This window comes from Equus caballus, chromosome 11, assembly GCF_041296265.1.
Source record: "Equus caballus isolate H_3958 breed thoroughbred chromosome 11, TB-T2T, whole genome shotgun sequence".
NCBI lineage: Eukaryota > Metazoa > Chordata > Mammalia > Perissodactyla > Equidae > Equus > Equus caballus.
In genome coordinates, this window is record NC_091694.1 from 19,748,543 (window position 1) to 19,772,139 (window position 23,597).

General features: G+C 51.5%; 1 protein-coding gene across 3 annotated transcripts; it reads left to right on the forward strand.

Moving 5' to 3' along the window:
- The first annotated feature begins 1,084 nt into the window (after nucleotides 1-1,084).
- MEOX1 (mesenchyme homeobox 1) lies at nucleotides 1,085-20,554 on the forward strand. Of its 3 annotated transcripts, XM_070227179.1 has the most exons (4): nucleotides 1,158-1,316; nucleotides 1,663-1,990; nucleotides 17,259-17,431; nucleotides 18,602-20,554. In XM_070227179.1, the coding sequence occupies exons 2-4, from the start codon at nucleotides 1,867-1,869 to the stop codon at nucleotides 18,722-18,724; spliced, it is 420 nt and encodes a 139-aa protein (XP_070083280.1). In that variant the 5' UTR covers nucleotides 1,158-1,316; nucleotides 1,663-1,866; the 3' UTR covers nucleotides 18,725-20,554. The 3 variants fall into 3 exon arrangements, with proteins under 3 accessions (XP_001491616.1, XP_005597410.1, XP_070083280.1); XM_001491566.5 differs by having other exon boundaries at nucleotides 1,085-1,990; XM_005597353.4 differs by lacking the exon at nucleotides 17,259-17,431 and having other exon boundaries at nucleotides 1,125-1,990.
- Nucleotides 20,555-23,597: the final 3,043 nt, after the last annotated feature.

Genomic DNA, 23,597 nt, shown 5'->3' on the forward strand with positions numbered 1-23,597 from the left:
GGAGGCCCGCGGCCTCTCCTCAGGGAGCCCTGGGCATCTTCAGAACCAGCCAGCAGAGACACGGCTATTGGGGCTCATGCCCACTTCAGCCTGATCTTGCTGCTCTGGGCCGTGGAAACACTCAGTGGGAGAGGAGCTCTGGCCCTGTGTGCTTGGAATGTCATCCTCCAGAGAGACCATGGGGACTAAGCAGACTGATTGGTTGAAATGGCCACTGGTCCTCCTGTGCCAGGCACCAGCCAGGAAGACCGGGTGATGCTTTGCCAAAGACAATTCCTTTGGGAACGAGAACCCCCCGATTCCTGTTTCCGTGCTCCGGATTCCATGGAGGCTTTGGCCTCTGGGGGTGGGGCAGGGGAAGCAGGTGGGTGAAGGTTAGGGGGCCAGGGAGCCGGGGGGAGGGAGGGGGAGGCCTGGAGAAACTTCAAGGACCTCGTCTAAGAGCCTTTCCTTTACCGCAGAGAAAAATGACTTGAAACCCCTCTAGAGAAGAGTGTGGCTAATTGGCATGTAAGTTGGGGGTTAAAGAGCGGAAGGAAGAATCTGCTTGTTTTTTTAAGTTACTGAGAAAGTGAGTCTGTCACTTTGGGCAGAAAGAAACCATTTTTTTCTGGAGTGTGTCTTTCTTTATATTACAGACCATAGTGGGCCACTGAGACTTGCAAAAAAAGATTTCCTTTAATCCACCTTCCTTTTTTGCAAGCAGCGGTAGAAGGGCCCTTAAATCAAATGCAATCAGCAAACTTGTCTCTTACGCTTATTCCCCGCTTCACTCCCTGGAATTTGGCACTTGACGGATTCTGGATCTGACTTAAGGCTTTTTCCAAATCCAAGACTCGGGGAATTTTGTTAACAGTGCAATAAAATAACTTCATAGTGTTACAGGAGGCACATTAAAGAAGTTGTGTGTGTGTGCTTCTCTCCCTCCTTAAAAAAAAAATACAGACAATGTTTCTTTAAAAGTCTCCATCTGCAAATCCCATTAGATGTGCATATAAGGTTTCTGATGATTAATAGTTCCCTGCTCGGGTTTTGGTTGGAGGGGATCGTGTGTGCGCGGGTTAACCCCTCCCTCTCCTCTCTCACATTTCACTTCAGAAATTTGTCACTCTCTCCCCACCGCAGGATTTAAAAGTGTGTCTCGGCAGCCCTGGTCCAGCCCTCCGCAGGGCTCCAGGACGAGCGCTCAGCTGGCGCATCTGGGCCGGGACAGTGACAATGTTTAGTGTCATCGGCGACAAATACACGTACAGGGGACCCCAATAGGCAGGCTGGTGTGTCGGGGGACGGCAAGCCAGGAGTGAAGTCTGACATAGGTGTGTGCACACGCATATGTGTAGCTGGCCACATATGTGCGTACTTTAAGGAAAGACTAGTTTTGTTTTTGGTTTTGGTTCCTGGGGTGAATTTTCTGTTGAACATTTTTCTCTCTTATTTGATTTTTTTTTCCATTAAAAAAAACTTTAATATAAAAAGTATAAGAATCATACCGAAAAGACTGAGGCGTGCGGCAGACGGCAGATGGATCCCGTGGCCAGCAGCTGCATGAGGAGCCCCCGCCCCCCTGCCTCTGTGTGGGGCTGCCTTCGAAATCCCCAGTCGGAAGGCAGTGGGGTCTCCGGGCTCCCCCACTACCCGCCGACCCCGTTCTCCTTCCACCAGAAACCAGACTTCCCGGCGACAGCGACAGCAGCGTACCCCGACTTCTCGGCCTCCTGCCTGGCGGCCACCCCACACAGCCTGCCCCGGGAGGAGCGCGTCTTCACTGAGCAGCACCCCGCCTTTCCACAGCCCCCCGACTGGCACTTCCCTGTCTCGGAGGCCCGGCGCAGGCCCAATCCGGGCCCAGCTGGGGGCTCCAGGGAGATGGGGGCCAGCAGCCCAGGCTTGGTAGACGCCACGGGAGGCCCAGGCGAGGACTATGAGGTCCTTGGGAGCACTGCCAATGAGACGGAGAAGAAGTCAACCAGACGGAAAAAGGAGAGTTCAGGTAGGTAACTGAGGAACAGCTGACCATTCCTTTACTGTGTGACCTTGGGGAGATTGTTTGCCCTCTCTGAGCCTAGCTGCTCTGACCATGAATTGCAAACAATACTAACTTACCTGAAGGCACAAATTAACTTCAGGGTTTCTTCTGCTCAGAGTTCTAGGATTCTCTGGTAATGGGGGCCATGTCTGTGTGCCCAACACTCCTGGGCTTGAGGAAGGATGTACCAGCAAGAGAATGAAACAGGATCCACAAAGATTTGGGGACATGTGGGGTGAAGTGTCTGGGTGCAGGCTGGCAAGGGCTGCCTCTGCATCACGATTCTCCCCACCGTGCCCCAGCCGGCTCCAAACAGTCCCAGAGCCACAGGGTTTGCTCACCAGGGGAGTCGGCTGAGATGGAGGCTCAGAGGGCTGGGACTGAGGCCGGGACCCTAGGTGGTCAAGGAGAGCCAGGACCCTCCAGGACCCTAACGGCAGAGAAGCAGGGCTAGGGCTGGGATGTGAGAGGCAAGGGAGGAGGGGGAGCTGAAGCACTGAGATTTGGGGCAGACCACCATGAGGTATCACCCTGGCCAGCTGGGCCGTGCCCAGGCCAAGGGGGCAGATCAGCATGCTAAGGCCTGGGTGGCCCCCAGGGAAGACCACCTGTCTGAGGAGCCCTCTTGAGGGATCACCAGCCTTGGGAAGAGGCAGGGAGGCAGGCAGGCCAGGGCAAGCTCTGGACCTCAGCGTGCAGGTAAAGCCCAGCTCAGCCCTGGAGGCCCAGAAGCCAGAGGATGGAGCTGGCCTGCGTGTTAGGAGCCCAGCTGGAGTCCATCTCCCCTTCGTGGTGGGGACCCACTGTTTCCTTGTTTTCACACGGGGCTGGCTCCGGCTTCTCTCACCACCGGGCACCTTTTGCCCTGAACAAGGCAGTGCCTGTGCCTCCTGCCCCCGCTGCCCACTATGTCCTTCTGACAGCCACTGTAGGGGCAACATCTGTCTGTGTGAACCTATGGAGGACCTCCTCATGGGACTAACCAGGGGCAGGCAGAAAATGACAGTGCCAACCAACCAATGAGAACGCTCTGTGCTCTGCTTTACAAGGAACTTTCCATGTGGCACAGATTTCTCAAGCATCTTCTCTTTGCCAAGCACTGGCCCAGTTTCTGGGGATGCAGAGATGAATAGGGTGGTCTCTCCCCCAAGGAGCTCACAGTGAGAGGGAGGAGAGGCCTGCAGAGGCCTGTCTGGCAGAAGACAGGCTGTGATCAGAGGTTCAAGGTGCTGTGGGAAACATATGTTAGCACTTTGGAGTCTCAGAAGTTTTCGAGGTGAGTATGGCAGGTCTTATCAGCATCTCGGTTCTACCTGTGTGGAAAGGACAGAGGGAAAGTTTGAGGGGAACACTGCTAGAATGGGGTCCAAATAGAGTGACCCACGCATCTCAACTCACCCAGGACTTTTCTGGTTTTAGCATTGAAGTCCAGTGTCCCAGGAAACCCTTTTAGCCCCAGGCAAATTGGAATGGTTGGTCACCCTAGAAGCGAGCTCAAACCCCAGACTTCAGACCCCAAAGCCCACATCCTGCGATAGACTTCAAGCAGAATCCTCATTTTGAAATATTCAGTCTCCCCGCTTGAAGAAGCCCCTCCATGTGTTCACAGCGCATGATAATGACCACAGCCCTCCCGGCTGCTCAGTGGAAGGGCCCTTTAAGCCCCCAGCCGGTTAAATCCGGAACTATTCCTAGCCCTCGTTGGAGATTTGCTGAGAACGGGCACTTTCTGCTTCTTCTCTCCAAGGAGCTCTCAGAGACTCGGCTCTGTGCCTGGTTGAAGAGCTCTCCCCTCCGTGGCGCCTGCCACTGTGGCTCCTCCGTCTCTGCCGCATCTCCCTCGGCTGCCTCCGGCCACCTTCCAGGGAACTGGGAGCCAAGGCCTCGGGAAGGCGTGGGCAAAGCCAACAGCTGGGCTTAGGCAAAATCATTTCGTGTTTCCGCAAGACCCAAATGTGCCATCTTCCCTTTTGGCCAGTGGCCCATAGCACTTCATTAGGGAGTAAGTTCACGTGCCAGGCATCTGACCACCCCAAGGGCACACGGACACCCTCTGCTGAATGCCCTGCAGTCCTCAGAGTCAGCCTCTGGTTGGCGGAGGTTCCCATGCAGGAGGGGCCCCGGGCTCTCCCTTGAGGTCCCCTCAGTCGCAGCAGCAATGGCAGCAGTCGCACCAGGCAGGGCGCAGCAAGCTGACTCACATCCCTTCTCTGGGGTTCCAGGCCCACTCTCTGTTCAGCATGGAAATCTCTATCACTCAGTTGCTAGAGTCTTCCTCTGGAATTTAGCTGAAGGGAAGAAGGCAGGAAAGCTTAGCTTTGTAAGAGCCTAAAGAAAGAGGGAAGGGATGAGCAAGCTCACAACCAACTCCGGGAATCTGGGATTCAGTTCACAAGAGACAAACCCACAGAGAACCCACACCCCACCCCACCCCACCCATCCTGAGTCACTGGTTGGATTCTCTCTCTATTTAAAATTTTGATACTCTCTTTTTCCATAAATTTTTTTGCATTAATTTTGATTTTTAAAAACATTGCATTAAAATACTATTTCTCCTGATTCTGAGGTTTTTGGTGCCCCTTCCTTTTTGTGCCCAACGTGAGTGCTTCACACGCCTCACCGGGCCCTATCAGCCACCTCGGGAGGGTTAACCAGCATTGATCAGAAAGGCATTTTTGGGGACCAGCCTGGTAGTGCAGCAGTTACGTGCGCAAGTTCCACTTCGGCGGCCCGGGGTTTGCTGGTTCGGATCCCAGGTGGGGACCGACGCACCGCTTGACAAGCCATGCTGTGGCAGGTGTCCCACATATAAAGTAGGGGAAGATGGGCACGGATGTTAGCTCAGGGCCAGTCTTCCTCAGCAAAGGAGGAGGATTGGTGGCAGATGTTAGCTCAGGACTAATCTTCCTCAAAAAAGAAAGAAAGAAAGAAAGAAACGTGTTCTCTGTGGTGCTTCATAGTCAGACAGACAGGTTCCAGCATCAGCACTGCAACTTTTAGCTGCACGACTTTGGGAAAGTTCTTAACTTCTTGGAGCCTCTGTCTCCCCAGCTGTAAAATTGGACTATAACAATAGCACCTCCATATAGAGTCTCTGTGAAAGTTAAACGCAATGATCCACGAAATTAACCCTGTGCCTAGTACGTGAGTTCAATAAATAGCAGCTGTGATTGGTATTAGGCCCGTGTTTCCAGAACCAGCCTTCGGAACACACAGTCTGACAAATCTCCTGATATTTAGGGGGTCAATGAAATTGAATATTTCAAATACACTATCTCCGAAATTCTCGCAATCACTGTTGGCCCTAAAATCCAGTTGTCATCAGTTAGGAGCTTGGAGCTCAGAGATCTGCTGGAGAGGTGAGGGGTGAGTTGTGTCTGGCATATGTGTCTCATCCTGGCTGGTCCCTGAGGCTCCAATAACAGAAAGTTACTCAAAGTTTGTTTCGAGAGGAACGTTCTCTGCTCTCCCCTCTGCCAGCCCCAGCTGCCTCGGCGTCACTCCCACTGGAGGTGGAGCTGATTTGCTCAAGAAAACGACCAGGAAAGCGGGGGTCCCAGGCCCCCACCCTGAGACCTTCTGTTGGTTCACAGCACAAGGCTGATTTAGGAGACAGCGTGATGTTGTCTCTCTCCAGCCCCTGGTAGGGGGTGTTAAAAACCCCTGCTGGCGGGGACAGCTGCGAGGCCACTATTGCTTGCCCCCAATCTGTTGTTGCTACCGTGGTCGTCTTTAATTTATGGGCACGAGGGATTTCGCGGTGATTTCCTGGCGGGGCTCAAGGGAAGGCTGCGCATCAGCCCGGCTGCGGGGGAATCTGGTCGCCGCCTGGGAGAGCCGCTGTGCTGGGCTCAGCACGGCCGCTGGCGGCTCACGCCCTCGCTCTGCCTTCATCCAACTCGCTTTGTCCCGTCCTCCTTCAGCTCTAACACGTGCGCCTCCCTGGGGCTTGTCCTTCCCCGGATTTCTCCCCGCAAGATCTGATCTGTGCCTGCCTCTGCCAAACACGTGAACTCTCGCTTTCGCCTGAGGTTTAAAAACTCTCCACAAATCAGCCCCTGTCGCCCTTTCCCACCTGCTCTCCCTCCAGGCCGCCCCTCCCACCTCCACCTTCACTCACCTCGCCACAAGTCACACCAGTTTACTTGCCCTGCAAAAACACGCTGCTCTTTCTCCCCCCTCACTCGGAATACCCTTCCCTTTCCCCACTCTTCTGCCTATTGAAGTCCTACTATTTTAACATCCAGCTCAAAGGCCACTCCCTCCAAGAATCCTTTCTTTCTTTTTTTTATGACTCCATTGGTACATAGCATCATTTCAGTGAAAGCCATAGTTAAGCTTCCAATTATAGGATCTGCTAGAACCTGTGCTGATTTTCTGAATACAGCTTAAAACCTCCTAAAGGAGTTCTCCTGAGATTTCTTACCATGGGACATATTGTATTTGAAATCTCCTTTCTTTATATTGTGGTCAAAAACATGTAACATACATTTTACCGTAGTAACCATTTTGAAGTGTACGGCACAATAGTGTTAACTATATGCATATTGTTGTGGCACAGATCTCCAGAAGTTTTTCTACTTGTGAAACTAAAAGTCCATATCCATTGAACAACAACACCCCTTTTCCCTCCCGCAGGCCTGGTAACCAGCGTTCTACTTTCTAAGCGTTGACTGCTTTAGGTACTTCATATGAGTGGAATCATGCAGTATTTGCCTTTGTGTGACTGGCTTATTTCATTTAGCATAATGTCCTCAAGCTTCACCTGTGTTGTAGCATGTGGCAAGATTTCCTTCTTTTTTAAGGCTAAGTAATATTCCATTGTATGTATATACCACATTTTCTTTATCCATTCATCTGTTGATGGACACTTGGGTTGCTTCCACCTCTTCACTATTCTTAATAATTATGCAGTGAACACGAGTGTATAAATATCTCTTGGAGATCCTTTTTGAATTCTTGTGGGTGTATACCCAGAAGTGGGATTGCTGGCTCATACGGTAATTCTATTTTTAATATTTTGAGCAACCTCCATACTGCTTTCCACAGCAGCTCTACCATTTGGTAATCCCACCAACAGTGTACAAGGGTTTCAATTTCTCCATCTCCTCACCAACACTTATTTTGCGTGTGTGTGTTGGGAGGGGAGGTGTTTTTCTGTTTGTTTTTTGTTTTGATGGTGGCCCTCTGAACTGATGTCAGGTGATATCTCCTTGTGGTTTTGATTTGCATTTTCCTAATGCTTGGTGTTGTTGATCATCTTTTCATATGCTTGTTTGGCCATTTGTATACCTTCTTTGGAGAAATGTCCTTTCAAGTTCTTTGCCCATTTTTTAATTAGATCGTTTGACTTTTATTGTTGACGTTTAGGAGTTCTTTATATATTCTGGATATTAACCCTTTATCAGAGATATGGTTTGCAAATATTTCCTCCCATTCTGCAGGTTGCCTTTCCATTCTGTTGATTGTTTCCTTTGCTGCATAGAAGTTTCTAAGTTTGATGTAGTCCCATTTGTCTCTTTTGGCTTTTGTTCCCTGTGGTTTTGGTGTCATGGCCAAGAAATGATTGCTAAACCCAATGTCATGAAGCTTTTCCCCCATATTTTCCTCTAGGAGTTTTATGGGTCTAACATTTAGGTCTTTCATGCATTTTGAGTTAACTTTTACGCATGGTGGAAAGTGAGGGTCTAACTTCATTCTTTTGCGTGTGGGGATCCAGTGCTCCCAACATTTGTTGCAGACTGTTGTCTCCCCATTGTGTAGTCTTGGCAACTTTGTTGAAGATCATTTGACCATATACGTGAGGGTTTATTTCTGGGCTCTCCATTCTGTTCCCTTGGTCTATATGTCTATCTTTATGCCAGTACCATACTGTTTTGATTACTGTAGGTTTGTAAAGTATTTTGAAATCAGAAAGTGTGAGGCCTCCAACTTTATTTTTCTTTCTCAAGATTGCTTTGGCTATTCAGGGTTCTTTGAGATTTCATGTGAATTTTAGGATTTTTTTTTTCTATTTTGGCAAATGTCTTTGGGATCTTGGTAGGGGTTGTATTGAATCTGTAGATCAATTTGGATAGTATGACCATTTTAACGACATTAAGTCTTCCAATCCATGAACATGGGATGTCTTTCACTTGTGTCTTATTGAATTTCTTTCAGCACTGTTTTGTAATTTTCGGTGTACAAGTCTTTTGCCTCCCTAGTCAAGTTTATTCCTAAGTATTTTATTCTTCAGAATGTTTGTTGTTAGTGTATAGAAACACAACTGATTTTTGTGTGTTGATTCTGTATCCTGCAACTTTGCTGAATTCATTTATTAGTTCTAAGAGGTTTTATGTGGAATCTTTAGGTTTTCCACATATGAGATCATGTCATCTATGAATAGAGGTCATTGTACTTCTTCTTTTCCAATTCGTATGTCTTTTATTTCTTTTTCTTGCCTGATTGCTCTGGCTAGGACTTCTAGCATTATGTTGGACAGAAGTGATGAGAGTGGGCATCCTTGCCTAGTTCCTGATCTTAGAGAAAGGCTTTCAGTTTTTCACCATTGAGTATGATATTGGCTGTGGGCTTTTCGTATATGGCTTGTATTATATTGAGGTAATTTCCTTCTACTCCTAGTTTGTTGAGTGTCTGAGAATCCTTTCCACACATGTGGAGCATGCCTTATTTACACCTCTGTTTTAGCATCAAACCACAGTTGGCTTTGCATCCAGAGTTATAGAAGCATATGGCTGCCTTTCTCCCTAAAATTGAAGTATCTGGAGGGCCGGAATGATATCTGATTTACCTGTGCAATCTCTCTAGCACCTACTGAAATTTTTCACATGGGAGGATCTCATTCAATGTCTGGTCAATAGCCTTTATTGCAGCCTGGCATTTATTCATTCATTTTCTCTCTTTCTCTGAGAGTGGCTTCACCGTCCAGCACAAGCGTTTCTGCCATGTGTGGTGTTCTACTGCAAAATGCATCAGCACTTTTACAGCCTCACTCATGAAAAAGTGCAGAGAGCCAGACTTCAATCAGAAAACCAGCCCAGGGTCAGTGTGAGTGCTGGGGTCAGAAAGGCACATAAACAGCCACATGCAGGCTGGGCTGACTCTGCAGGAATCCTCCACGGGGTACTGGGATCAGCTCCCAAGTACCAAGGCCGCCACGGCTGGGAAGCAAGTGGAGCTGCTGTGGCTGGGCAATAAGATGGACCCACCACCGTGGGGCAGTTGGGAGGCGGCCACAGCTGGGCAGCTAGAGGGCCCAGCTGTCACATGGATGTGTGGCGTGTTCTCCAATCTAGAGGAAAGGACCAATCTAGAGAGGTCTCCTATGGCCTAGCATCAGCCTTCCAGGCACCCCTCAGGGCCTCACTCCCTCTGCCCACTGAGCCCGGCCTATGGGGGGTGTCTTAGTTTGCTGGGGCCACCGTAACAAAATACCATAGACTGGATAGCTTAAATGACACATATTTATTTTCTCACAGTTCTGGAAGCTAGAAGTTAAAGATCAAGACAGTGGCAGGTTTGGTTTCTCCTGAGGCTTCTCTCCTTGACTTGCAAATGGCCGCCTTCTGGCCACGTGCTCACATGCTCTTTCCTCCGTCCATGGGCATCCTTGCTGTCTGTGTGTCCTAATGTCCTCTTCTTATAAAGACACTAGTCAGATTGGAATAGGGCCCACCCTAATGGGCTCATTTTAACTTAATCACCTCTTTAAAGGCCCTATCTCCAAATACAGTCACATTCTGAAGTACTGGGGGTGAGGACTTCAGCACATTAACGGGGGGCAAAATTCAGCCCACAAAGAGGGGGTATAGGGACAGGGACAAGGTTCTAACAGTGGCACGAATGCTCCAGTTAAAAACCCCTGTGGGGAAAGCAGCGTCTCAGGGACGTGCGCCTCAGAGCTTTCCTAGCCCGGGGTCCCGTTGGCTCCTAGAGCTTTTCCACTCGGATAGAGCATTGTCTCTGGACACACGCAGCTCCCTGCATTCTGACCTTGTACCCACAGGGAGAGAAGGGGAAAGTGGAGACAGTTTTAGGAAGGAATCTCTAAAGAAGCAGGCTGTCTGACAGAGGAAGAAGGAAAGGAGGTGATAACTAAATAAATGGCCGACCTCAGTGAGTGTCACCTGAGTCACTGGAGTGATGCTGAAGGCCATGCTGCGTGACCTCATATCCACCCCCCACCCCCGTGATGCTGAGGGCCACGCTGCGTGATCTCATATCCACCCCCACCCCCCCCCCCCCATGCTGGGCTGCAGCCTAGTAATGGGGGCGGGGGTGAGAGATTAATGTTAAGTGTGCTAATGGGGCAGACCTGATTCAAGTCCAGGATCCACAACTTCCTGGCTGTGTGAACTCAAGCGAGTCCTAAACCCCACTGAATCCCAGTCTCCTCCTCTGAGAAGTGAGAATAAGGGTATCTATCTACCTCAGAAGGGGGCTGTGGGACTAGAGGAGATCATAGATGTAAAGACCACAGCCAGCACTCGAGAACCTCTCAACCCACCTGCCCCAAACCTACCAGTGAGCACCCTTCTCTTTTCAAAGTCTTCCCTGATCCTGGCTGCAGCCCAGGTTACCCACGCTCAAAGCCCAGTAGGCCGTGACCCGAGCTCAGAGGGAACCTTGCGGCCAGTCAGGCCTGCCTGTCCCTGTGGGCTCCCTGGCCCAGGATCGTTGCGGTGCTGGGCAGGGTGCAGTTTCAGGGGTGCACACCTGCTGCAGCCCCTCTCACCCCAACTTCAACCCAGAATCCCCAGCGAGGATGAAGCCTTAGGTCCAGAGTGGCCGGTGTGGGAGGAGGAGACACAACTCCGTCCCTCTGGGCATGTTGGAGCTCCTGCCTCTCCTCCTCTGACAGGCAGAGGTCAGGGCCCAGAGCAAGACCCCAGACCTTGGCCGTTGTCTGCACTGAGAGGCATCAGCACAAGCCGTGGGCCTGGGCCTGCTCAGCTTCCCCAACCCCCAGATACTGTCTGCAAGTTCTGGAGAAAGAACAACTCTAGCTTGACTAAATCAGGGCACCTGGGCCCAGGAGGTGGGGACGATGCCAGAGGCCAAGCAGCCCATGCTCTGTGAGGGGCAGGACCTGAGGCCCCTGCAGACCCCCGGAGCCAGCCCCCTCCCCAGCGCCCTCTCTGCTCACCAAATCAGGTTCCCCTGGCCTCTGCCAGAATTCCTCCCCGAGCCCCCACTCCAGCCTTTTATATTTCATGTTTTCCCCTGTTTTCCTTAAATGCGGTGATAGAACAGTAAGAAGGGTGGGGCCTGGGTCCTGAAGCCCACACTTCCTTTGGTGACAGCTGAGGGCGACATCTGGAACTTATAAACACAAACAAAGCCCAGTGTGCCCATACCTCCCCCAACCCATCTTGGAGGCTTGCTGCTGCTCCCACCGCTCATTTCCACTGCCTCCCTTCCCCCTCCACTTCTCTGCTTCCCCCGCCTGACCCCCCGCCGAGGTCCCCACACCCCATCTCATGGCCCAGTCTGTTCCCCCCTCCCTCACCACCGCCCACCCTCACTGCCCCACCCCACCTGGGACTCAGCAAAGACTACTCTAGCACCAGGCACTCCCATTCCAGAAGAATCTGCTTCTCTCCCGGAAAACATACCCTGAATCCCCCGTCCCACTGCTGGGCTCCTCAAAGAGGCAGGGAGCCCTAGCATGTCTTGTTAGGCACCTGTAGGAGAGGGGAAGGGCCCAACACTGAGGTGAGTGGGGCCCAATGAGAAAGGCAGGCCAATCCCAGGAAGCCAGGGATGCGAACGCCCAGCTGGTCTTGAGCTGGCTCCATCCAGGTCTTGTCTATTTTGATGCATTTTGACTCCTCCTTCTGAGGTTGAAAATATGAGAACTAATGAAGACAACAAAGGTCTTTATTGTGACAGCCCAGGAAGCCACAGACACCGTTTTCAGTGGGTTTGCCAAGGTCTCATCTACTGACATCATGCCCCAAACATCTCCTCCGGCCTCCCTCCCTGGGCAGTTCCAGGGAGACTGACCTGGGCCCAGACACAGGTGCCATCCCTGAAGTAGGCACAGCCTCCGTGCTCATTGTCCCCACAGGGCAGTGTGACATGGTGGCTATAGCCCTGGACTGGTCCCAGGGTCTTAATTTCTTCATCAGTTCAGTGGGCTAATGTGTACCTTACCTACCTCACAGAATAAATAAGAGGATACAATAGGAAGCAGCCTAATAGTGTGGAAATAGCTTCCTATTAAGGAAATCTGGGTTCTAGATCTGATTCTGCCACTAATTTGCCGTGTGTCTTTTGGCGAGTCTCTTACCTTCTCTCTGCTCACCTGTGAAAGGAAAAGGTGGCATTAGATCATCTCTAAGCCCCCGTCCGGCTCTACTAGTCTGTGGTTCTGTAGGATATATGAAAGCCCAAAAGCAGGTTCTCTCTGGGGGAAGGAAATCCATTGTCAACTGCAAAGTGCTATTTGAATACAGGGCATACGGCTTTCTAACTGGTCTTGGATAGAAATTTATGTAAAATGGCTAAGAGCTGGGGAGTAGGGATACAGAACTCCAGAAAGGCAGCTCCCCAGGGTCTGTCTGGACCTCCTTGCGGCTCCGATAAAGCTGTCTGCTAACTTTAGGAAGGCCTGCCAAACATGACAGCTATTGATGAAATAATTTACTTTGGATGGTGTGAAAACTCATGGTGGAAACCACAATCACACACACGCATCCTGTTTGCATTTCGCTGGGCACCGTCGACTGTTCCATCATGGTCCTGCTGCTCTGAGGGTTGTGCAGGGCCTGGAGCGGAGTGGCTCCTCAACCACAGAGGCAGCCAGCTGAGCGCCAGCCGCCGCCCAGTGCAGTCCTGGAAGAGGAACCTGCTACCCCTGAGAGAGAAGCAGGACCAGAAGGACCAATTTGTGATTCTGATGGCTGTTGGTTACTGTGCCTGGAATGATGTCCTCCCACCCCAGGAGGCTGAAGCAACGGTGGCCGATAGCAGACAGAGACACAGATCCAAGCAACGACATAGAAAAGCAGCGTGGAAGGGAAAATACTTAAAAGGTCAGACATTTAAAAGGCATCCCTTTCACACAGCTCTGGAGACATGGCACCTTGAGGAGCATCTTTTCTAATCTCTGCCTATGAATCATCTTGCCAATGTCATCTCCAGTAGAACCTCTTCCAATGGTTCTTTCAAGGGAGTCTCAGCAGTGTGCAGGCAAGATGCTGGGTGTCAACACATGTTCCCCACCTCCTTTTGCCTTCTCAACAGCCTCTGACCACAGTGGGTGTAGCTATTCTCGTTTTACAAATGAGGAAACTGAGGCTTAGAGAACTTAAGAGACTTGCCCAAGGTCAGAGAGCTCTTCCTTGGAGCCAGGTAAGGCCTAGGCTCGCCAAAAGGTCCTCAGACACCTCTGCAAACACAACTCCCCTCTACTCAGCTGGAGGCGGGGAGCTTTGCATGTCAGAGGGAGAGAAATTCCCCAGCACAGCCCTTATCTTTGGGCTGAGGCTGCTGGGAAGGCTGCGGACTGCATTGGGGCAGATCGCACAGCAAACCCCAGATCTGAATGAAGGGAGGAACTAGGGGCCAAGACAAGAATATTTGCTAGAAGGGGCCTCAGGTTCAAGGCCAGGGGTTCTCAACAGAAGAGGGAGTAGTGAGAGGAGAAGAGGGTGTCAGGGCTGTGTATTGGGAAAAAACTCTGACACCAGCTCCCTAGGGGAAAGATCCAGCCCAATCCCATCTTCTATACATGGGGAAACTGAGGCCCAGAGAAAGGAAAGAGGCTCCCCAACAGGGGTGTCCTCTCCTGGGATCAAACCCTCTTGGGGACAATGTGCACGTGAACTGTGCACGTGAACTGTGCACGTGAGCCGGCGGACTGAACACCCCCTGACACAAATGGCATAAAGTGCTCCTACTTTTTCTTTGTCTTTCTTTTTCTATCTTGATGCAAAGTTTGCAGAACAAAGAGAACCACATCTTCCACTTCATTTTTCATAACTGGCTTGCCGTCTGTCTGGCCCTTTTGTCACCTCTAACAGTGATGGCAGTTCCTCCCCCTCTGGGAGGCAGATGAGGAACAAGCGACGTCCTAATGCCGTATCCAACCTCCCCTCGTGGGTGCTGCCCAAGGGTTGCACGGTGGTGAGACACTCAGCTCCCGGCTAAAGCTTCTTTGTCCTATTTCCTCTTCTCGGTTGACAGTGGTCAGCTGCCCACATAATCAGTCCAAGACCAGCTCCAGAGGGCTCCTCTCGCGATCTCCCCTCTTCTCTCTTGGCAAGATTATGTGCAGGACTGTGTGTGCACGTGGTGATGGCGGGGGGATTGTTTTCGGGGATTCTATAGGGCACCTGGGCACACCTAAGCAGGCCTGGGAGAACGGGAGGGTGGGTGCGGCTATCACCCAGAGACAGGGCCCCCAGGAGCCCTGGAGGCAGAGACAAGCACAGCTGCTTGGTCCAGGTCCAGCCCCAGGCCGGCCAGATGCAAGATGGAGACCCCCATGCCAGGGCTGACCGCCATGCCCTACACAGGTGGATCTGGGTTCGAATCTCAGTTCTGCTGCTTAAAAGCTGCCTAGCACACCAGGCAAGTTCCTGGGCCTCTCTGAGGCTGCCTCCTCCTCTGGATACTGAGAAGGATTTAGCAAGTAACTCCTATGTGCCAGGTACAGTAGCAAGTGAGAAAAAGCAGTTGTGTCCCTGGGGGGAGAGAGAAAGCTGTTAATCAAATTACCACACGAATCCACATGACAGTGCTAACGGGGATGATAACGTACTCCTAAGGCTGTGTGGGGCTGTTGTGTGGGGAGTTTTGAAGCAGTGACTGAATCTGAGCAGAGACGCCCTCAAGAAACACCAGCTGTTACTGTTCCCGCCCCGCAGATGGCATCTCTGGAGTTGAAGAATATTTTATATTTGTTCAGAACTTTAAAGTTTTGAAACCATTTTCCACACACATTAGCTCATCCAGTCTTCCCAATAACCCTTGGGAGGTAGGTGCTCTGTTTTTCCCAATTTTTTGATGAGACGACTGAAGCCCAGAGACGTTCAGTGACTTGTTGAAAGGCTCCAGCGAGGAGGTCCAGGAGTCAAACTTCGGCACAAGTCCGCTAGGTTTTCATCCCTCCGCCATTCAAGGGAAGGGCTGGGAACCGCTCTGAGCCCCGGGACAGGAAGGGCTGGGTATGAGCGGGCTTCCTGGCCTCTCTCTCGGCTCGCGCGCCGGACTGTGCTCCGGGAAGGCCGTCCATCCGCTGCGTGACCGCCCCTCCCTCCCGGGCCCGCGTGCCGGGACCGGCGGACTCCTGGGGGCGCCGGCCCGGGGCCGCGCGTCCTTCCCTCCAGCCCACGCTCGCGCTTCCGAAGGGGCCCGGGCCGGCCTTCTCGGGCCGCGAGCCAGAGGCCGCCGGGCAGGCCGCCCAGGCCGAGCACTCGCCCCCTTCTGGCCCCGGGCGCACCCGGCAGGCGGGCCGCTCGGGCTCCCGGGCGGGCGGCGCCCGCTGCTCTTCCCTCCCAGCGCAGGGAGCCCCAGGCGGCGGGGGACGTGGAAACTGACAAACGAGCGAGCGAAAGCGGGAGAAGGAGGTGCTAAGAAGGGACCGGCGGGCCGAAGTTCCCAACTGGAACTCGAGGGCGACGAGGGTCTCCACATGCCCAGCCCGCCCCGCAATTTGGCTGCTTAGCGGGGACTGTGGGCGGCTTCCCCGCCATACGCCCCATACCAGTCTAAGGTGTAAAACCGGGTCAGTTTAGACTCGGCCTCTGAGAGCAGAGTCTCCCCCAGAACACACGCAACCCTAAAGCATGCGGCAGTCCCACGGCCTCCATGTCTGTAAAACAAGGACAGTGAGGGGAACGTCTCCAACTGGTAGCGCCGCGCGTGAAGGGCGGGTCCTTCAGCCATCCGGCGGACACCTGGCGCGCATTGTTAAACGTAGGTGTGTGGGTCTCCTTCCTGTGGCCTCTCCACCCACCACCACCAAAGGGAACGTAGAGTAGACCCTGCTCAGCAGGTAAGGTACAGTCCCTTTTGTTTGTACAGCGCTTGACAGTTTGTAAACCCTTCCTACACGTATTTCGTGTGAACAGTATGTGAGTCAAACTGCCTGGGTTTGATTCCCGCCTCAGCCACTCACTGGCTGGATGAACGTGGCCAACTTGCTTAACTTCTCCGTGCTTAGTTTCCTGGTCTATATAATAGGGCTGACACTGGAACTCGCCTGGTTGGGTTATTTTGAGGATCAAGTGGCTAATCCGACTAGGGGGCGTGGTCCCTGCACCCCTGTTAGCAGTTATGATTGAGCCCCTGCTGTGTCTAACTCAGAGCCTCCTTCATAGATGAGCTTTCCAGGCCCCTCTCGGTGTCAGAGGGGGAAAAGACGCTTAAAGCAGCACTTCTCAATTTATACCTGCACGCAGCTCCCGGGGCCATCTTCTTAGAAGCAGATTCTGCTTCAGTAGGTCTGGGGTGGGGCCTGACATCCTTCGAGTCTGACCAGCTCCTGCCGTGCTGCTGCCGCCGAGCACCCTTTGAATAGCAAGGTCTTAGAGCAGTGGTTTGTAAACCTGACGCGCGTCAGAATCATCTGGAGGGCTTGTTAAAACACATCGTGGGGCCCCACTCCCAGAGCGTCTCATTCAGTAGTTCTGGGTGAGGCCCCAGCATTTGCTTTTCTAACAGTTCCCAGGTGATACTGATGTCGCTGATGACAGAGAACCTCTGTTTCAGAGCATCTTGCCCCGCAAGCTTACAGCCACTAATAACATCCAGCTGCGGGGTAGAGACCATTAAATAGCCAAGGGCAGCTTCTTGTGCTTTGGGAATTAAAAAAATTGGGGAGGGACCAGCCGGTGTTGTAGTGGTTAAGTTTGCATGCTCCACTTCAGCAGCCCGGGGTTTGCAGGTTCCAATCCCAGGCGTGGACCTACATACCACTCATCAAGCCATGCTGTGGCAGCATCCCACACACAAAATAGAGGAAAATGGGCACAGGTGTTAGCTCAGGGACAATCTTCCTCATAAAAAAAAAATTGGAGGGGCGCCTAAGTTTAGGAGCCAAAAAAACTACCCAATTCTCAGGGAGTTAAGACACTAGAAGGAATGATAAAGGGACAATGTGGATTCTTTCTTAGCATCCTTTAAAAATCAGACAGACAGGGAAAGGCTGCCGTGCTGCTTGAGGACAAAAGGGAACCGAGGCCCCTACGCTCACATCTTCCCATTTGGGGCCCTCTCTCCCCAGACAACCAGGAGAACCGAGCGAGAGTGGAGGGCGGCAGCAAGGCCCGCAAGGAGAGGACGGCCTTCACCAAGGAGCAGCTTCGGGAGCTGGAGGCTGAGTTCGCGCACCATAACTACCTGACCCGGCTCCGGAGATACGAGATCGCTGTGAACCTGGACCTCTCCGAGCGCCAGGTGTGGCCCAGGGGGTCCCCTCAATTCTGGCCAGCCCTTCTTTCCTCCGCTTTCTCATCCCCTTCCCTTCCCACCACCCCTCCCTGAATCTTCTCCCTCCACGCAGTCCAGTGGTTCCCAGCTGTGGCTGTACCTGAGAACCACCTTCGGAGATTTTAGGAACACTGATGTCTGGGCTCCACACCTAGAGATTGTTTTCATTGGTCCGGGATGGAGTCCAGGCTTCAGAACTTTTCAAAGGTCCCCCAGATGATTCTCATGTGCAGCCAGGGTTGGACCTTCTGATCTCATTACTCCCAAACTTGACTGTGCATTGGAATTGCCTAGGTCTTTAAATGCAGATTTAAAATCAGATTCCAGAGCTCCAGGGAGGGGTTTTGCTGTGATAATGAGTGAGACTGGGAATCTGTGTTTCTGATAAGTCCTCCAGGTGACTCGGATGTGCAGCTGGTTCCTGGGCGCACTCAGAGAAACTTCCTAGCCCTTTGTTTGGGGCTTTCCTTCAGAGCACTCCACCCACACCCATGCTCTGACGTGGAGTAAAATAATATGATAATAACAGCTGATAGCAGCTTGTAGTTGCTGAAGCACTCTGCCAGAGTGAGGATCTAGAATCCGAAGACTTCCATTCAAATCCTGCCTCTACCGCTTCCTAGCCCTGTGACCTCTGGGACGTGTCTCCTAACCTCTCTGGGTCTCCATCTGTAAAACAGGGTCATAACCCCACCCTGCAGTAATGCAGACGCTCAGATGAGAGAATGTGCAGACCAGAGCTGTCTGAGCTGAAAGGTGCTTTGTAAATGTGCCTAAGGATGAGGCTGGTGATCCTCTGCTCCCAGACCCTTGGGTAATAGAAGCCAGAGGGAAGGGGTGTTGCACAGGATGGGGGGGGGGGCATCTGAGAGGGGGTGGGGCCCATGCAGAGTGACTTATAGAACCGTTCCCAGGTCTGTCGGCCTTTCTGCATCTGGAGACACAAGACAGGCCTCTGGGCAGATTGGTGTGTCCTCCTTTGGTCTCAATTCTTGGAGCCTTTGGAGAAGTGAGGAGGGGCAAGCAGAGATTCGAACTGAGGTCGCTGCAGCTGCACCCTGGCTAGCTTGAGCATCAGTGTGGGAAGCTGGTCTCACCTGCATTGAAGTGACTGGGCTCCTTTGTTTCCTCCGTCAGGTCAAAGTGTGGTTCCAGAACCGAAGAATGAAGTGGAAGCGTGTGAAGGGGGGTCAGCCCATCTCCCCCCATGGGCAGGACCCCGAGGATGGGGACTCTGCAGCCTCTCCAAGTTCAGAGTGAGAGTCTCCATGGAGAATAAAGGACTGAGGACTGAGCCCCCTGCCCACCTCCCCTCCCCCAATCCCAGCTTCACCTTCTCCCACCCCAGGACAGCCTCCTTACATCTCGCAGTGACTCTTGGATATGAAGCTGCCCAGTGCTCCTGGGAGCCTTGAAGTTTCCCAGAAAGTTCTGTCCATCGTTGCTGTGTCTTAGCACCCCTTCCCCAGAGTCTTTGCTTCCCACGCTTCTCATGAAATCACACAGTGGCCTGACTGGACCCGAGTGAATCCGGAGAACAGCTCCAGGGACACCGCTTCTCAGGGTCTCTTGGCCACTACCCACACCTCCTCCTGCCACCTTTCTCCTGCACCAGCCAGGCCTCCGCCAGGTCTGGACACCACCTGACCCGCTGGGAGAGGAGCCTTGGGACCAGCTGGCGACTCGTGAAAATGCTCCAAAAGAAAGGAAGTGACTGAGACACACACACACCCTAGACCACCCTTCCTTTCCGGGCTCTATATCTGAGGCTTGCGGCGGCCTCGGTTCTCCTAAAACCCCAGGGGAAATCAGTGTGAGGAAGGTTGGGGACAGAAACTCAGCTGCTGCAAATCAGAAACAGTCCCTGTCTCCAAATTTGTTGGCTCAGTGGGCAAGTTTATGAGCAGTGGCTGGAAGAAGACAATCAGAAAAGCAGCCTGGTGTAAGTCTCTGTGGCCCACACGGGCCCGTTCACACTGGCTTGGCTGGGTGGGGGAGGATGGACCCAGGAAAGCACCTTCTTCTTCAGGATCAATTCAGGGACACAACTGGGACTATTGAGCAGCACCCCAGAACAACAGAGCAGCTGTTCCTTTTCAATCCGCAATTTCTGAATTGAAAACCTATCCAGGGGCTCACATTGTTGAGTTGAGGGCTGGAGAGTGTCCCCTGTGTTCTGAGAATGGAGAGAGGATACTAGAGCCATGGAACCCTGAAGAGGAAGGTTCTCCCGCTGCAGTGTCCTGTGCTTTCAAAGGACTCTGACTGCAAACGGGGACAAGCAAGCAGTCCCTCCTTCTCCACCGGATGCATCTGAGCCCCTCCTATGTGTTTCACAAATGCTGATATTATGGGAGGAGCTGCTAAGTTTGTGTGTGTGGACTGCCCAGATCCTCTGGCGTGACACTCCAGGACTGATGGCCAAACAGCCTGGGGTGACTGAGACCTCGGGGGAGACCCCCCTGCCGGCCTCAGTGCTCTGTCTCTCAGTACCAGCGGTGCCGCAGAGGAGGTCAGCAGGAGTTTGGAGCTCTTGTATGTAGATTTCAACATTCACGTGTAAAAAGGACCCCACCGTCCCATCCCGAAAGGACAAACGCCGTGGAAAATGATTGCCAAATAAGATGGCTGGTTAGAGCGTGTGTAACTTTTTCTAAAGCATACTTCATATGTTTTCTTAAGATTACATCAAATTAACCGTGCAAGGTCAAGTCACTTAGTAAGAAAACTCTCGGAGAAATAAAATCCATAAAAAAGCCAAGTTCCCAGGCTTTGTTCCTTGCAAAGCTGAGAACAACAGCTCTGTGTGCAATCCTCTGTTGCTCAAGTGATGATCAGCCAGTTTCTAGAAGCAATGAAAAAAGGGAAGAAATCATCTAGAATAAGGTATCCCCCTTTATGTTCTTCAAAATGTGGGGGTGCAAATGTAGTCATTGTCAAAAAAAGTCTTTCCTCCCATGCAGCTGCATTGTCTTCTTTTCCCGTTGTCAAATTTATCTTTCAGTTTTGCTAACCTATGGCTTATAGTCTGAGCTCTGTAAAGAAAAAAAAGATGAACTCTTTTGTTAATAAAGGAATCTTGACCGTAAAGTAATCGTGCCTAATTTTTAAATTCAAAGTTTGGAGAGTTTTGTTTTTCAGGATAAAACAATATACACCAATAGTAATAAAAATGACACAAGAAAAAATGTCCCCAATTCTGCCTTTTTAATTAAAAAAACTTGTCACACCAAAATGTTAACAATGGATAGAACAGAACTGGCTAGAGAGAGGGGAAGGAGGGAGCCAGGAGAGGAGAGCTAGCCAGGATGTGGCACCGAGGCAGTCTGGGCCTAGGGTGGGCAGGGACCAGAAATGACATCATGAGGTGCTGGTAGAGTAAAGCAGATCCACGAAAGTCAAGGTGCCAAAGGGAAGGCTTGGGCTCAAAGCCAAGAAAAAATGACACCCTCAGGCACTGCAACACTCCCTCCTACCTCGGCTCCTGTGGCTTCAAGGGACATCAACCTCTCCTGATTTTCCTTGTCTCCAGAACGTTCCTTCTCTGTCTGCCATGCAAGCCCGTTTCTCAATGCTTTTGCCCTCACTGCTGGTTCCCAAGGTTTCCTCGTTCTGCCCTCTGCCTTTCCCCCTCTTCAGCCTCTCCCCAGATGATCCCACATACCTATATTTTTTTTTATTGCGGTAAAATATACATAACATAAAATTTTACCCATTTTTAAGTGTACGTTCTTTGGCATTAAGCACTTTCACATTGTGCAACCACTGGCACTGTCCGTCTCTAGAACTTTGTCATCTTCCCAAACTGAAACTCTGTGCCCATTAAACACGAACTCCCCCGCCCCCTCCCCTCCATCCACCTTCATTTACACAGTGTTTGTGTTGGGCGCTCTTCGAAGTGTTTTACACGTAAGAACTAGGTTAATTCTCTTAACAATCTTAACACGTAGTACTGCTCTTCCTGTCTTACAGATGAGGTAACCAAATCAGAGAGAAGTTGAGTAAGCCCCTAAGATTTTATAGCCAATTAGTGGTAGAATGTATGATTGGGCCCAATTACTTTCTTCCCTCTCCACTAGGGGAATTTGCTCCCTGACCACTGCCACATGCTGGACCTCCCGTGGTATCCTTCCCACCTCATTGACTTCAGGCTTGTCCGTGTGACCTGCTTTGGCCAATGGAATGTGAGCGAAAGTGCCAGGTGCCCTGTCTATGCAGAAGTTTTAGAGTCATCGTGTGGCTCTGCTGTTGTGCTTTTCCCTGCACCAGGCTGAGATGGAGGTTCCACCACTGGCCTGGGTTCAAGAATGAGAAAGACGTGGAGCAAAGCCAAAGCTGACCCACAAGCTTCATGTATACCAGTGAGGATATAAAAATGTGTTGTGTAGGCCACTGGGATTTGGGGGTCATTTGTCACTGCTGTACCATCTTGTGGAACTGACTACTCCAGTGATGACACTGGGATTTGGATCCTGGCATTCTGGCACCAGGCCCACACTCCCCTACCCGGATCTGGGAGCTTAAGTTTTCATAGTCTTCTGTCTACTGCCCTTTGCCATCTGATGACTACAGGCCCCTCAAACTCAAAATAGCTGAAAGGGAGTCTCTATTCCCCCAGATAGGCTGGCTCCTCTGCTTGCATTCGGAATCGTCTGTTTCAGTTGGCAACACCACAACCTACCCATTCACTCATAGCAGAAACCTGGGACATCTCCTTGGTACTAACCTCTTCGCTTTGCAGAACCATTCAGTCACCTAGTCCTGCCCCTTTCACTTCCTGTGTAGCTATTTCGTATATCCACTGCATTCTTTGTCTTCCCCCAGCATTGCCTTTGTTCAGGCTGTCAACGGCTTTCACTTGAATTAGAGTCTCGGATAGCTCTCCCTCCCTCTGAGCTGAAGCTCCTCAAAGTCCATCCTCTAGAACAATCATGCACACACAGAAATCCAATCTTGTCACCCCCAATTTGAAACCTATCAAGGGCTTACCATCACCTACAAAATGAAGTCCAAAACCCTTCACAGGCCTCCAGGGGCCCCATGCTCTGGCCCCTGCCTACCCCTTCAACCTCGTCCCACCACTGCCTGCCACAAACTCCATGCTCCAGCAATACCAAGCCATTCCCCCTTCCGTATACCCCGCCATGTGATTTCTCTCCTACATTCCTTCGCTCCTTCTCTCCGTTTGGAATGCTCTCCCAGACCTGGACCCCCAACTTACCCATTCCAGGAGCACTTACAGGAACAACTTGAAAGGAACACAGAGGAAGTTTTAACATGTAAATACGGCCCAACTAATTTTCAACAGTAGGCCAATGCCTGACATCAGGGAGCAACATGAGCCAATTTCTAAAATCAACAGAAAAAAAAGCTCTCTCAATATGAGAATTTTAATCTCCCCAATAGACACAGTTAATAAGTCCATTGAGGAGAGTCTGATCATGAAATTGAAGGTGCACACACATATCACCCAAGTGTTCTCTGGTTTCTTTTGAACGCTCCCTCCACTCCTCCCACCCTTCAGCCTTGGCGTTTGATCGACCAGTGCTGGGTGAACAGTAGCTGGGACCAGCTGCTCCCCAAGTTGGTAAAAATCCTCGGCTTTCTTTTGGGTGCAAAGCTGTGCCAGGGAATCAAGCCCACCCACTGGCGACTCCCTGATGTGAACCAGTCACTTTAACCAGAGATGGTGGCTTTGTAGGAATCCAGACAACCAAGAATTCCCGGACAGTAACTTTTCAGTAATGGATTCCTCCATCCTTGAGAGAACATCAAGGACGAGCAAGTGTGTGGCTGCCCTTTGGAGAGAGGCAGAAAGATGAAAGAGAGATGAAGCAAGTAGAGAACCCATTTCCAAATGAAAAGGCCTGGGGGCGCTCAGGGCTTCAGAAATCTGCCCACCTGGCTAGGCCAGGCCCTGGGACGGATGCATGTATTTCTGACAGCCCCTATTCAAAGAAGAGAACTGATGTCAGGCAGGAGTCCACTGTTTCCTGTTTGGACCCCAAAGCACCATAGTTCTAGGAGAACCTGTGTTAGGTGGCTTTCTTTCCTTGTATTGAGTGGAAAAGTTTTCCATTAAGAAATAGGTATTCTCCAGCCAGGCCGGGGGCCTGTATCAGCTAATCCCTTA